At 43.7% G+C, this 16422-nt stretch overlaps 1 protein-coding gene across 2 annotated transcripts in view; it reads right to left on the bottom strand.

Moving 5' to 3' along the window:
- Positions 1-2547: 2547 nt before the first annotated feature.
- DPYSL4 (dihydropyrimidinase like 4) overlaps positions 2548-16422 on the bottom strand; it is a 32287-nt gene continuing 18412 nt past the window's right edge. For both annotated transcript variants that reach the window (XM_083616927.1, XM_083616928.1), the window contains exons 9-14: positions 15497-15653; positions 13820-13961; positions 12120-12290; positions 11325-11504; positions 7498-7669; positions 2548-4542 (exon numbers count right to left, since the gene is read on the bottom strand). In XM_083616927.1, coding sequence (XP_083473053.1) covers positions 4451-4542; positions 7498-7669; positions 11325-11504; positions 12120-12290; positions 13820-13961; positions 15497-15653 — 914 coding nt within the window. In that variant the 3' untranslated portion in view covers positions 2548-4450. The remainder of the gene's footprint in view (positions 4543-7497; positions 7670-11324; positions 11505-12119; positions 12291-13819; positions 13962-15496; positions 15654-16422) is intronic.

The following is a 16422-nucleotide window of genomic DNA, read 5'->3' as shown; positions in this document are numbered from 1 at the left end:
TAACTTGAGATTGTCCCTTTTTTGGTATTTCATGCTTGAGATTTTAGCACAGCATCCTGCTGCAGATTTAGTTCTGGTGGTCTCAAAATGCTTTCCATATGAATGAGTACATCTTCTGCTTCGTTTAATTTTCACAAAGCCTTCGACCATTTAGGCACAGCACTTGAATCCCAATTGCAGGACATGCTGGTACATAACGCATAACAGCAAACATGTTCAGCATGTAAAAGAACACTGTGCGTCATTTGGGTTTATTTGGAATTGCAGAGATCTGAGGGAGAGAACACCATTTAAAGAGAAAGGGTTGTCTCCAACCAAATTATACTTGGAGTAAAGGGACCCCTGACCATTAGGTCCAGTCGTGGCTGACTCTGGGGTTGCGGCGCTCATCTCGCTTTATTGGACAAGGGAGCCGGCATACAGCTTCCGGGTCATGTGGCCAGCATGACTGAGCCGCTTCTGGCAAACCAGAGCAGCGCACAGAAACGCCGTTTACCTTCCCGCCGGAGCGGTACCTATTTATCTACTTGCACTTTGACATGCTTTCAAACTGCTAGGTTGGCAGGAGCAGGGACCGAGCAAAGGGAGCTCACCCCATCGTGGGGATTCAAACTGCCGACCTTCTGATCGGCAAGTCCTAGGCTCTGTGGTTTAACCCACAGCGCCACCCGCATCCCACATACTTGGAGTAGATCTATTGAAATGAACGGACCCAGTCATTCCTATTATTTTTTAGTGGTATACCATGAGGGCATATAATATTGTTTACTATCCAAAATGTTCCAGCAGTGCGCATATATATATATATATATATATATATATATATATATCGAGGACCTATTTCAGCTAGAATGTTTTCACTAACAGCAGGATTTGAACAGGCCCCACACCACCACTCTGGAAAGCAATGCTAGGTGGCACTTGCTAGATAAATTCGAACCATTTTGTACTTTATCATCCTGAGATTTCTACTGGGATTAGCTCAAAACTGAATCCTCCAGGCCTGCTCTCCTCTTTACTTACCACTCCAGGGGGTGGTCCAGGCTGTTTGCTTTCTCCTCATCTGAATGTTGCCTTTGCAGAACTCAGCAGGAAGGAGAATGAGGACAAAAGTATAGCTGGCTGATTCTGGCTCCATCTACTGTTGACCTCCCTGCCTTTTTGCCAATAGGCATCAGCCACCAATGGTGCGTTTTCCTTAAAAAACAAACGAATGAATTGGGAACTTCACAGTTAAATTAAACTGTGTTCCGGCAGGTGAATGGACATATGGATTTATTTAAAATGATGGGAGTTCTGTACCGGCGACTGGAAAGATTTTGAGAGGTTAACATTGGAATTTGGAAACTGGCATAATAAAGAAAGCAGGGGGGGGGGGGGAAATGTGTGAGATAGTTGCTCCCGACATCCAGAACATGGGAAGTTCTTCCCTGAAATTTTAATTTGGAATGTAATTTGGCTTTATGTTTGTATTGTGATTTGATTTGATTGAATTTGTCATTAATAGGGATGATTTTAATTGAAAATTAATAAAAATTATTTACAAAAAAGAAGAAGAATGAATCTGGAACCTCTCTGATCAGCTATTTGGCAGAAAAGGAAATGCCAGAGAGACTGAAATAAGTCTTCCAGCTTTCCCTCCTGAACATCTGATTGTCAGGTTTTGTCTTTTTTAAGTGGCTACATGTCTGCGATCCTGGCTAATGGGCAGGGCTGAGGAACTGCATGTAGACCTCCACCTACCGTTGCAGGATACATTCCTATCTGCACATGAGTGACATGGCAAAATGGTGTTTCCTTTTCTCAGTCTGGATGTCACGCCTTTCTGGTATACATAGCATGGCACCAATTTTTCACAAGTGCTTCTTCAGCTGCAAAACGAATGCTGCCCTTTTGCCTTACCCCCTTGCTCTCTGCTATTTGCAGCCTTGGTCAGTAGCTGACTTAGTGCATTTTTAAAGTGCTTTTTCCTTCTTGATGAGGAGCCCAGCCAATCAGGAATCATATGGTCAACATGATAGTAGTGGTATTATTATTTTTTTGTATTGTTGCACTGCCCCCAAAAGCACTTGGCTATGTAATGACATCATGAAGCCAATTCAAAATGGGGGCAGATAACAGTTGTTGTCATTCCGAAGGGATGAATACTTTTGACTGTGTTTCCTGGTGCTTCCAGGAAAAATTGATCTAAGGACACTTTTTATAGCTTGATAAATCTTCTGCGGAAAACCATCCCCTCCCCTCTTTTTGCACAGCTGATTTGTGTGGTCAGGGACAGACTCTATACCACTCTTCTTTCTATCATGCCAAGACAATAATGAGGAAACTTGATTTTTCTTTACCTCATTGTCACAAATTAAAACATTTCAGAGGAAAACTCAAAAGCAGTACAAAATATAAATAAAAGAGACCAGTAATCAAGGACCTATCAAATTGGTCCACCCCTAAATTCAATGGGTGTTGAGTCATACCAATTATGCAGAGGTTACCTTAACTCCAATCAATATGAAGACGAAGAGAGGTCAAAATCATTCATCTGGCTTATCATTTAGCTGATTTCGAAGAAACTTTATTGAATGTAAATAACAAAACTGAACAAAAACAAGTCATTTTGTGTAAACGAGTCACAAGCATAGTTTTATGGAATGATATGGAATATAGAAGATCACTTTTGCTGTACATAGCTTTAAATATAATAAACCTGTTATAAGTTTTATAAAAAGTTCACGGTGTGCTGCTGACCTCCAGATACACCTATTTTCTGGTTTAGAAGGTCTACACTTGGTACTTGGGAAAAAAAACCTGTATAAATAATTTGTTTTTAAAAAATCCAAGACTAACAAAAGACTAAAAACACACTGGCACTTACACAATTGTGTCCAGGTTCCAGAAATTCAGCTATCTTATTATTATTATTATTTCAAAGTCTAGATGCATGTTTTATACCAGTTCTAAAGTGACACTATGACACCTAATTTCATGAACAATCAGACCACACTTGTATTTCTTATATCCATGCTGCCACAACGATACTGAGTGACAATGGTTCCTAAAATTATGTTCAAGGATCTACCAATGAGATCTTATAGACATTTTCAATCAATGTCAGTTGTAAGCCATTTGTGGCTCAATCTATGGTTACTGGTGAAATTGCAGCTATAAAATTTAGAGCAGTGGTTTCCATATGGCAATCTACTAGACGAAGGAGTCCTATGGGTCAGAAAGATATTGGCAGTGAGTTTGAGGCTCACAAGGGCCCATGTAGACATAACACCTAACTATGGTTTGTTGCCTTAATTCTGGTTAAGATCCCACAGTGAACCTGTGACTCAGTGTCCTAAGGGGAAGTATAGAGAGATATCAGTGAAACCTGCTTGTCTACCTTGCAAGCAGAGGTGTTGTAAAGATGGGAAGATGCTCTCAACCATGGTTTGTTTGACATGGGAATGATCACACAACTGTGGTTGATTCAAACCGTGGTTTAAAAAACCCATGTCAAATTTTGCTTTCACTTCCTAGTTTGTGGCCAGTCCTTAACCTATGGCTTAACACTTAAGCATGGTCAAAACAAATCCAGGTTAAGCATTATGTCTGCACAGGAGCAAGGTAGGGGAGTATTCCATGTTGTCAGTATAAAAGAAAAAGGAAAGGAAATATAGGAATAAGATGCTTGTGTTAAAATAGCACAAGGATTCCTTCCCAGTAAAAACTATTTTTGTAGAAAGAGCAGAGATTATTGATAGAAAGCCTCAAAATTGAAACAAGTATTCAGGTATGCCTTGGTTGTAACTTAGCGCACAACTAGCAGTTCAGCTGAAGAGAATTTAAAAGTACTTCACTAGAAGGTCACATGCATGTCTCTGGAGATTTGCTGAAAATTGGAGGATATATTTAAAACAGTTGACAAAATCTATACACTGGGGAGGGGTGCACTCATTTTCCACTGAAAGAAGAAACGGAGGGGAATTTTATCCTGAGTAAGAAGGCAAATCGTTTTCATATTCCTGGGATGTGCACTCCCATCCAAGCCCTTTAATTTGGCAGTGTTAAATATCCACATGGTCACTTTTAAAAAGGTTCTTCTTAAGGATCACGGACTCAGTGATCACCGTTTGTAACGCAAGAGGTGCTTGGGGAGTGTAGGCAAGGCAGAGTCTTTTAACGATACAGTAATTTTAAAGGAATGTTAAACGCACTTCTACAAACTATCTGCCCCAACCGGGGGGGGGGGGGAGAGGGCAAGCGCCACTGATTTCAGTAGGCTATGATTCAAGCAATGGGACTTAAAAGTGTTTCTGGCAGTGCACTCCTACACACATCGACTCCAAAGTAACTCTCATAAAGTTCAATGGGGCTTACACTCAAGTAAATGGGTGTAGGATTGCAGCCTGAATGTGCCTGATCATGCCCAGTCAGATCTAATCACAGTTATGGATCAAATATTGGATCATTATGACAGAGATGTAATATTGGAGCGTCCACCCGGGGGAGCAATAATTTTCTGTGCAGTACGTCTTGCAACATGGTCATCGGCTTGAGATCCTAAAAGAAAAATGGCACACAGTGGAATGCTTACAAATAGGTAAATCAAGAAATGCGTTCATTAATACAACATAGCCTTATTATGAGCATCACGTGATTGTTAAAAGAGTATGTCTAAGGAGATTTGTTCATGCTGACACAGGAAATGGAATGTGTACATCTAAATCAAGTATATTATATTATATTAATTACCGGTATATTATATTAATTATATTATATTAATTATATTATATTATATTATGTTATATTTTCTTTTACATTTATTATTGCACAATCATTTATCATGAAAAGTCGCATGGAGAATTTTGCCATGTACCATTGGAATATTGCCCTTTGAAAACTGAACCATAATATGCTAATTCCTAAAGATAGGAAATCTTATACTCCTTTATAAGAACATAAGGAAATGAAGGGGGCAGACGCTAAGCACTTCTAAAGGCACGTTAATTTCAGCGGATGAGATTTATGTTTGCGCTTCAGTTCCCCCACTGAAATTAATAAGGTCTGAAAGTACTTAACTGTCTGGACCATGTCCAAAGGTATTTTCGAACAGCTCTTAATAGCTAAGCATTTAGGATTAAAAGAAGATTAAACACTTCTAGAGTTTCACACTTGGATCGAGTTAAAATAAAATGTGATCCAAAATAATTACAGCATGCTGGAATGAATAATGACATCATTGATCAAAGGAAATATATTATTACTGTTTATGACTTCTGAAGCACCCAAAATGCTCTAAGCAGCACACAGAGGTTAAAAGGTAAGACACTTTCTAAAATCTAGGGAGTGATAGTGGTTGCCACTGAAGGTCCTCTTTTGTCCAAATCGCAGGCTTTTAATCTTCAGGATGAACAAGTGCTACTTAAGCCAGAGGGCAGGGAACCTCAAGTCTAGGAGCCAAATGCAGCCCCCATCCTCTCCACTTGGCCCTTAGGAATCTCCCCAGACCACATTCTCTACTAACCCTACTTTGCTCCCTCCTTGAGTACTTTTGCCTGCCAATAACGTATCCCTGACAATGCCTCTCATTTTCCCAGAGGATATAGAGGGATGCGTAAGTGTGTGGAGAAACTAAGCTATTGTACAAAATTTAAATTTACATTCATTACTCTACCCACTTCCGCCTCCAGCCCTGCCCCATCCAACTCTGGTGTGTGGACCCCAGAGGATGTGGGCCTGGGCTGAAAAAACTTCCTCACCCCACATATCCGGCTGCTTCCATATCACAAATGTACATTCAAGGACCCCTTCCTTGTCCCAAGCCCAAGAGTGATAGGTGATCTCCAAGTGTGGAACATGCAATGGGCAGCCCCACCCTGCTCCCTGCCTCTCTTAGTGCTAAGTGATGCCCTTCTGGAGGAGACACTGACTTCTCCTACCCTCTCATGGTTGTCATACAACCATGGCGATGGAGTGCTGCATCCAGTGCTCCATTTGTACCACCCCTTGCGCGCCAAGGGTGGTACATTCCGAGTAAGCTAGTAAGCAAGCCCAATTGGAAAGGGGGCTTAAACCAGGGGTTGGCAACCTAAGGCCCATTGGCCAGAAGTGGCCCATGGGGGTTGTTTAACTGGCCCATAGACCCCCACCGCCCACTCGGGGACCCCTGCTGCCCGCTCGGTCAGCTCCCGTGCTAAACTGGCATGGAGCAGAGCGGGGACCGCCTTTCGCAACACTAACCGGCTTCCCATTGGCTGCAGGAAGCTCCTGCAGCCAATGGGAAGCTGTGCATGCCACCTCTGCACAGGAAGGAGTGCCAGAAATAGTGTTTGCGCATGCATGCATGCGTGCGCACACACTCCGACCCACCACGGCATCTGCTGGACCGTGAACCGGCCCAAGCCACAAAAACTTTGCCGACCCCTGTCTTAAACATTCTCCAAGCAGGTATGAAGCTCCCATTCAGTGAATGCTATTTTTGGCAACAGCAGCACAGCACCTGAGTCAATGAGGTGCAAAGGAAAACTGTTGAACAAGGTAAAGGTAAAGGGACCCCTGACCATTAGGTCCAGTCGTGAACGACTCTGGGATTGCGGCGCTCATCTCGCTTTATTGGCCGAGGGAGCCGGCGTACAGCTTCTGGGTCATGTGGCCAGCATGACTAAGCCGCTTCTGGCGAACCAGAGCAGCGCACGGAAACGCCGTTTACCTTCCCGCCGGAGCGGTACCTATTTATCTACTTGCACTTTGACGTGCTTTCAAACTGCTAGGTTGGCAGGAGCAGGGACCAAGCAATGGGAGCTCACCCTGTGGTGGGGATTCGAACCGCCGACCTTCTGATCAGCAAGTCCTAGGTTCTGTGGTTTAACCCACAGCGCCAACCGCGTCCCGTTGAACAAGGCACTTGCCTTCAAAAATTGAATTTTGCAAAGTGAGTAACGGTCCACAAACTGGAGTGTCGTGTACTAGGGCCTAACAACCTGGCAGGAGCCACAGGATGCAAGTCCATACCCAAGTGACAGTACTAGGCCACAGACTGACCATGCAACCCACTGATGTGACTGGACCTTGAGACATGCCCACCAAAAGGCACTGCTAGGCCCCCACCGCAGTACAGAGAATGCAGATTAGCTTGCAGCAGATAAAGTGCTTGCGCACCATTGCAGGTGCCCTTAGTCTTGGGTACCAAAATGTGAGATTAATAAAAACAGCAACAGGCCACCTTAAAAGGCCACATAGCCATGCCAAATGAAGCATTTAAGATGCAGTCACATCAGTTCAGTCACTAATTCAAATCTTATTTCATGCCTAGCATGTAGCAACAGCAGAAAACACAACCCCTAAATTCTAGTACAGATACCACTACTATAAATCTGGCATGGGCTTCAGGTTGTGACACAGATCTTGGTTAATGTGTCAACAAAATGGGAGCTTCCCTTTAAGTCAGCATTCTCTTTATCCAGGTGAATATGCTGTTTATTTTGTACCACCCCCTTTAAAAAAAAATCAACTTACCAGACAGGCTGAAGCCTGATTGATGTAGGTTACGGATGGGAGGAACCTGTATTTTGCCTGAACAGGTAGCTATTCTTGAGGTAGGAGTTGGGGCCACAGCTTTAGCAGTTACTATGACATCGTGAACTGGTCCGTCATAAAGCCCACGAGGAACACCATGAATTTCTGCAAGCTATAAAAAAGTAAGAGGGAGAATCACAGTTGACTGAATGTTTGCTGGTTTTCCTTGGGGTATATTCATGACCAAATGTTTGATGGTTGTCACTAATGGTATTATTATTTTCTCCTGACCAAGTGTTCTCAGTACAGCTGTCTCCCCCTTTCTCCTTGTAAAGGGACAGAACTCAACAGAGCAAGACACAACATTATTACAAGAAGTTAGCTAGAGCTACTCTTCCTCTGAGGAGTATCAGTCACACATGCTAGAAATAAGCTAGAAGTAAGTAATGGTTTGGCCTTGGGCATAGGCACAGAAATGCTGTCACAAGAGACCTTTTAAAGAGGAAGCGTTTTGCATTTTGAACAAGTATTTCTGCTCTGTTGTTCACTTTTCAGATGGTTATATACCCAGACTGACACAAACACAGACATATTTTATAGTGCTGCTGATGATAATACACAGTTAAACTATGAAATTCGTCTCAAGAAGTGGCAAGGGCCGCGGACTTCGCTTTAAAAGGAGGTTAGACACATTCATGGAGGCTCTCCATAGCTACCAGTCATGATGGCAATATGCTGCCAGTTGCTGGGGAACAACTACGAAGGGGTCATTGTACTTGTGTCCCAGTTTTGGGCTTCCCACAGGCATCTTGGACAACAGGATGCCGGACTAGATTATCCAGCAGGGCTCCTCTGATACTCTTCCGTTCTGTGTTAATGCTTGCTTTCCAGGAAGTTATTGTTAGACAGGAGGGCAAGGAGTGGAATGTAGACAATCGGAATAAGCGCCTTGAGTATCAAAGGCAACTGCCCAAATGAATTACCATCACGAGCAATCACTGACTGCCCTATTTGGAGACCAATTACGGGTGAGTTTGCAAACCTCCAGCTCAGCCTAAATGGAAGTGTATGTTTTGTTGAGAACTTCATTCCTGGGATAATTAAAAATGACAGAGGGCGCTGCATCTTTCGTGTACAACGCAAACACAGTTTGATTGGTAGCCTACAGGACTTGTAAGTGTTTTCGGCTAGAATTTGACAGAGTTATGAGTGGTTCTTCCTCCCCCCCCACCCCATTTCACTCCTTCCAAATGCGTGTAAAAAAATAAGAAAAGGGTCGACGAGGCAGGTAAAGCTAGGACTCAATATATAGCTCCCTATGGATAAAAAAATGGTAGCTACTTTCCAGGCAACCCACCAAATAAGTAGGTAATGTGCATAAATCTTAGCATTTATTTACTGAAGGTTAAGGGTATCATCCAGGGCCCTGAAGCAACTTATTTCCATGTGCGCACTCTATACACTGAAGGTTCCTACCACCAACCAACCTGCTCTCTTGCAGCAACCTTCCCACAGACACAGAGGTAGGTGTGTGCTGGAAGATTGTGAGCACCCAACTGTGCATGTAAAGGGAGCTAAGGACCAGGTGGGGCATTGCTACTCACTCATGCAGGCCACCAAAAGGTCTTCTCCAAGGCAGCATTGCACATAGAAGTTGTGTTCAAATGCTCCTTAAAGGTAAAGGTAAAGGACCCCTGACAGTTAAGTCCAGTCGCGGACGACTCTGGGGTTGCGGCGCTCATCTCGCTTTACAGGCTGAGGGAGCTGGCGTTTGTCCACAGACAGTTTTTCTGGGTCATGTGGCCAGCATGTCTAAGCCGCTTCTGGCACAATGGAACACCGAAACCAGAGCAGCGCACGGAAATGCCATCTATCTTCCTGCTGGAGTGGTACCTATTTAGCTCCTTACTGTATGCCATGTACATGCAACTGTTTGCTATAACGTCAACTGTGGCAACCCTGACAATAAGTAACGTTTAAATGAATCATAGAATTGTAGAGTTCAAAGGGACCACAAGGGTCAAGTAGTCCATGCAGAAGTCTTGATCAATATTGGATTGGGGGAGGGGAGAGTTGCAATATCCAAACTGGGCCTGTCTGCTCCATTCATAACACTGCAACTCTTAACAGTGAATTCATGGGTTTGGGTGCCCATGAGGCTGCAGCCAAAATGAGGTCATTGAAAAACAGGAGGGAGGTATCAATATGCTCAGGGAACCCCAGCTTTGCTACAGAACAAGTTCTCCTGGGGGGCAAAGTTCCCCCACAAAATAGCACAATGAGAACTAATCCTGCTCAGTAGCCACAGCTTATAGAGTGAAAATGGAAAAAAATAGATTAAAAGACCAGAGGCTGGAGGAGCAGAATGTTCTGCTTAAGGGGGGAATGGTTGCCAGGACTAATCCTGCACCACAGCACTGTTTTTTAGGAGGGAGGACACCCTGCAACGTTCTGTTGGAGGCCACACTTGTTCATGCTTATTATGATGCTTGAAATTTCAGTAGTAATGCAACTACTGACATTGAATGCTCAATATAACGCCTGACCACATGGCCCTCATGCTGGGGACAGAGTGAGAGAGTCCTACAAAGAGTGGTAGCAGGCAACTTGGTTAGTTGCCCTTAAAGGCATTCCTGGGCCACAGTCCCATTCTGCAGGAGTACGTTCTGTCCACCTCTGGCCATAAGAAATACCATTTGAAAAACCATGATTGGTCACCGCAGGAATGAGCCTTGTGCCTGCAAACTCCCTCATCTACTGATGCATTTCACTTCAGTTACTGAATCCTGCCATTACGTCTAAAGGGGCAAACTATGGTTTGCACTTTCCTTTCCAACCAGGATTGCAAACCATAGTTTGAAGGTAGTTTGCAGAACTGGTTTAGAGGACAAAATGACCCAAACACAACCACGAGCTATGGTTTCTACAAAAGAGAAAGTAAGCAACTGAGCGTCTGAGGGCAGGAGAGGAGAAATGACTCCTGGCTCCTGTCCCATGCTGGGTGCAAAGGGTGAGGAGGAAGTGTGCGAGAACACGGCTTGGTGAGGATCAACAGGTAGGAAACATTTGTGGAGGGTACCACAAGGTTTACCTAGTTCTCATCTATGCTACCTCAACGGATAATTTTGAAGGATTAGACTCCTGAAAGGAAGTGGAAGAGGATGAGAACTTGCTACAAAATACAATCATTCTATAGTGTTTATTTTTTTAAAGTATAGGTATTTCTCATGGAACTGAGGATTCATTGACTGTCATGAAGTTCCTACTTGAGGATGCAGATTATCCTAGATCAGTCTGTACATATCTAGGGCAGTTTATGACCCATTGGCTGAACACTGACTGAACTTTTTTTGACATGCCCAGCCTCCGGCCAAATGTCTGCCTAGCTGTGCCAATTCTGTCTCTGAGATTTATCAGTTGTCTTAACTATTCAAGACCCTCTTATATATGAGATTCCAGGTCACAGCTGCAATCCACTTATGGCCCTGCAAGTCATAGCATGAGGGTGAAAGCAGCAATACGGTGAGAGGGAATCATTTAGGAAATCCAACTCTCATACCTAGTTTTCACCTTCAGCCATCAGCTAAGCTTAACACCCAATATGAAAAACATCAAAATCCACTACTAAATATGCCGGATTTCATTCTCAAGCCCTAACAGCTACATTCCAGAAAGACCTGCTTAAATATTGCACAGTAGATCTGATCATACTGAACAGCTCTTTCCAGATCCTGTGATCAGCAGTTTTTGCAACTGCCTCCAAGAGACAAGGAAGCATTTCATCAGCAGTGGGAAGGAAGGAGTTTCATGTACAGAAATGTTCTCACCCTGTTTCTTGCTTTTATCCTTTTGTAAACAAAATCAGGGAATGTCTTTCGAGGGATGAAACGGCCGACGCCCTGGGTGACAAAGAGGTTCCCATCTTCCAGCACAACCTTCCCTTGGCTTATCACCACCGTAGGGACACCGTGACATTCTGTTCCTTCGAATATGTTGTACTCTACATTCTGGCAAAACCAACAAGAGATTCTTGATCAGCTTCAAGATAAATTAAATCAACAGGTAAGTGTCAGAGGGTCACCATGGTAGGTTGGATGCGGAATGTTCATAAATGCTAACTGAAAATGTGCACACAAACAGGAAGTGGTGTCCACAGCCTGGTCAATGTGCATAATCTCCAGGTGGCTTTGAATGATCACACACAGCTTCCAAGGTATACATAGGGCACTCACTGAAACTTACATGCAAGTAAACACAAATAGGATCTGGCTGCATAGCACATTACTAACTCTACTGAAATTGGTGAAAGTTAATGTTCAATCTTTGATGGATCTAAGGTTGTCAGCTGACTGGGGGGAAAAGCTCTACCTCACCTGCTTGCAAGCATTAATAATAGTTTGAACTGCAGCATTTTGTAGGTGACACTTTTCATCACTTGGGAGATAAACATGAGCACCTGCTAATGCCTGCAGATCAAATCACAGTTAAAGGCAAAGCTGGAAAACAAGCTGGCAGCCTTAGCTGGATTACATTTTATCACAGCTAATTATTAGATCAACATTATAAATGATGAAACTTCTAATGTGCTGAAGAAAAGTAAAAGCAGCGAGTTCTTCTTTTACCAAGTTGTGAGTTTTTGCAGAGATGATCTTTGTAGCTTTCGGGTTCCAAATCACCAAGTCAGCATCGGAACCCACAGCAACCCGTCCCTTCCTGGGGTAGAAGTTGAAAATCTTTGCTGAATTTGTACTGGTCACTGCTACAAATTCATTTTCGTCCATCTTCCCCGTTGCCTGGAAATGGGGGGAAAGAGGGAAAGAAGGGAGAGGGGGATTTCAGAAAGAGAGATCTGAAAACCATAGACCTCTGGGGGGTGGAAAGCATGCTCCTTTGACAAGTATTGAATTCAGGCAAACAGATTACAGTCTCTGGCCTTAATCTGTCATCTCATCCCAGATCTATCCCCCTTGCTGAGCTCCTTTGTAATTCATACTGCAGCTTGTATGAGAAGGAAAAAAACTACTTATCTTTGAAGTACTGAAGATACTGGGAACAAGTGAAAAAGGAGCCTGCCTGCTGTCATGTCCTGCTTGTAAGCATCCCAGAAAAATCCAACTGGCCAATGATGGAAAAAGGATGCTAAACCAGGTGGATCAAGGTGGTTCAATCCAACACAGGTATTCTTACTGTGACATAGACAGTAAGGATGGTACATGTCTATTAATGGCATTAGGAGGTGACTGCTCATAAAACTCAGCACTGAACTCTTTCCCAGAGGTGGAGAAGCTGCAGACCTCCAGAAGCTGTTTCCCATCAGCCCTACTTGGCATAGTCAATGGTCAGGGATGAAGAGTGTTGAAGTCCAACAATATCTGGAAGGCCACAGGTCCATCTAGTCCAGCGGTTCTCAACCTGTGGGTCCCCAGATGTTGTTGGATTACAACTCCCATCATCCCTGAGCTCTGACCTTGCTAGCTAGGGCTGATGGAAGTTATAGTCCAACAATATCTGGGGACCCACGGGTTGAGAAAGGCTGCTCTAGTCCATATCACTTAAAATTATAGATTCTTACGTTACGATAGCAAAGCGATAGCCACTCATTTAGGGATGGGCAAATCTTTCGATTTCACTTCTCTCACGTTTCTCATTGTTTTCAATCTTAAATTCACTTCTCCACAATTCTACATCTGTTTGTTTGTTTGTTAAAGTCCCCGTGAAGATTTATCAGCATTGAAGTGTGAATTTCTCATTGTATATATATTTCATTTTATAACTTTTATATATTGCTTGATTGTAAAGAACAAACACTCAAAGCAGTTTATATGCATTTTTGCCTAACGTGCACATTTTTGCAAAGCAATGCTCCCTAATATAGTGCATTTTCTTGGTTATTTTCACTAAGATGTGCATTTCTATGCACACTTTAGAGCATGCATGTTTGTACACATTACTCAGCTGAAGAACTTCATTGCAAAGTTCAGAGAAGTGTGAACTTTGAAGGGCAGCTGGGTTTTTGTTTCTGTTTCTGTAGTGCAAATTAGGTACACTGCAAACCGCTGGTTTAGCCATACAATGCAGTGAGATATCTAACACTTTCAAGCCATGTCAGCATCCTTTGCTTTTCAGAGCACACTGGATTCTGCTGAACTGACCAGTGGCGTAGCGTGGGTTGTCAGCACCCGGGGCAAGGCAAGTAATTTGCGCCCCCTAACCCGTGGATTTGCGCCCCCTAACCTGTGGATTTGCCCTAACCCCAGATGTTGCACCCGGTGCGGCCGGCCCCCCCTGCACCCCCCACGCTACGCCACTGGAACTGACTCACCACACACTTTTCCCAAATGACCGACATTCGTTCTTCAATGCCATTTGTTCCTTCTGGGATGAGGGTGAAGTTATCCTTTCCGACGGCCTTCTGCGCTGTGGTGAAGGTGCAGTGAGCACTGCCGACCACTTGAAGATCCCCACTAATTAAAACAAATGGCAAGCAAAGAGTGAAATGGAGGGCGGGAGCTCTTTGCTGGTTGCAGAAGCCAATTTATCCAATATTTTCCTACTGAGTCTGAAAATCTGGGGTGGTTTTGATTTGTTGTAAGTTGAAAAGAAACAAACAGCTAATAAAACTTTAAAGAACTGGTGGATTTTCAAAATCATTCCTTAGAGGTTACAATAGAGGTGAATAGAGGCAGTAGAGGAAATAAGACTGTCAACTTTATATTCATAATCAACCTTGACTCTGCCATATTTTTTACTGTGCCGACTTCAGCAGTACAAAGTGACAAGATGAATGTCACAGTGACTTAAATTCTAAACAAAAAACCAAAAAATGGGCAGGGGGCGGGGAGAAGCTGTGTTTTGGGCCTCCATGTGAAGAGGGGAGATACCGATCTATTTAGTGACTCCTAACCTCAGCCACGTTGCAAAAGGTAGAAAAAGTTGCCAGGAATGCAGGACTAGCAGCCATGGTATGGGGGAAAAGAAACATATAAAGCCACACTGCTTTTTAAAAAACAAACAAACCAGTATGAGTAGTACATTTATATTTCACTTTTCTTATGAAGGGCTCAAGTGGCTCCCCCTCCCCACTTTGAAGGTAGGGTAGCTTCAAGGGCAGTGACTGGTCATCCAAGGAGCTTCATGGGTGATTGGGGGCATGAACCCTGGCCTCCCAGGTCCCGGTCAAAAGCTGCAGTTTATTCCATTTTCACAACTTTCCCCTGACTGTTAATCTCCATGGTATTTGAGTTATATATGATGCAAAAGCCACTTCTGGAACCATAGTGGGATATTGTGCCAGTTTAGTGCTCATTCCCAGGTGACTTCCTTCCAGAAAAAAATCCATCTGCAAATGATATGGAAATGAGAGGAACACATTCTCTGTCAGGGACGAACCAGAGGTCTCAAGTTCCCCAGAGGGAGGGGGGGCCTGGAAGCGGAAGATGTGGACGAGGTGCCTGAGGGGGAGGGAGGCAATGAGGAGAGGGCGATTGGAATAAGCCCAGAAAGGGCTGGGGAGATGGAAAGTTCGCAGGGAGAACGCAGGGGTTAAGCTCAGGCTCAGAATCAGGGGGAAAATTTACGACTGCCCTAGAGAAGGCCTGTGGTAAAGAGAAGGGTGGAACTATGGGGAGGGAGACCTCACCATTTTATGAGCTGTTTGAGGGGCAAAAGCAGGCCTCAGCAGAGATCTGAACTGAGTGACTCTGATGGATGAACGATGTGTTAATGACCCATTGTAAATACTGTAAATAAAGACTATAAAAACTTCTAAGAGGCTCGTGGCATCTGTGGTGAGCCCACAGCTCTGACATTCTCCACCATGGTTGCAATCCAGACGGAGAAAGGAATATTGGCACAGTGGGAAACCAGGTCCAAGTAAGGAGGTTTTCGGATGCTTATCCCAGGAGAGCCACTAGCTCTTCTCATGCTAACCATCACATTTGAGCTGCAGTCTGTTATTTGGTGTTTCCAGAGAAAGGTCATTCTGTCCTTGATGACTTACCATGCTAAGAGGGAAGTGAGATGATCGGGCGTTGTAGGATCTGGGCTAATGGGAGGAGATGTCACAAAGGCAGCAGCCTTGGCCCAGTTCTTGCTCCAATAATGAGAGCCATCTGTAGCAAGACTGGCTGTAATTGGCTCTCCATACACAACTGTGCCTGAACAAACAATCAACAGTCACCACCGCTGCAGTATCCATATTGCTGCCATCAAAAGCAGCTGCCCCACATCTCCCCCCACCAGGAACATGCTATGGTACAAAAATGTGTAATATGCACACCCCTTTGGAAGCAGAAAAATGTATATGAAACAAACAAGCATGCTGTATCTGCATATATATTCAAATGTTAGAAATTTGGCTTCCCTGGTCTTAACTGGAGACTCCCTTGAGCCGAGACTGGTGTTTAGATATGCAAATATATATATATATATAGACACACACATAGCTCCCAATCGAAAATATGGGGGCAAAAGGTTGAAAAAAAAATATTGTGCTAGGAAATTCCAGTGTCTGTGGTTGAATGTCAGGTATACCGTTTAGATACTGTGAAAAAGAACAGAGTATTGGGGACAAACCTGTCTCAAGAGGGATTTTCAAGACAAGACTGTGCAAAAGACCTTTCACAGAAGATGACATTTCTTAACCTTAAGGCTTCTGAATGCAACCAAAGATTTTCTGACAGCAGGACAGGACGTTGTCCGCAACACTTCCAGAGGTTTGTCATCTCCAAAGATGCTCAAACAACATGAAAGAATGTCAAGTTTATGCCTGAAAGATATTCTGAAACCATCACTAGCGGTCCTTGCTTGATCTCCTGGAGAAAAATGTCTGCTATGTACCATCATTTTAAATGTCTGGGCATTTAAATTTCCCCGTTCAAAAACTGCTGACTTGACAGGAAGTCCTCATCAGTATGGAAGCGCGAA

This window comes from Podarcis filfolensis (assembly GCF_964270895.1).
Source record: "Podarcis filfolensis genome assembly, chromosome: 5".
Classification (NCBI taxonomy): domain Eukaryota; kingdom Metazoa; phylum Chordata; class Lepidosauria; order Squamata; family Lacertidae; genus Podarcis; species Podarcis filfolensis.
This window is presented reverse-complemented; position numbering and strand designations above follow the sequence as displayed.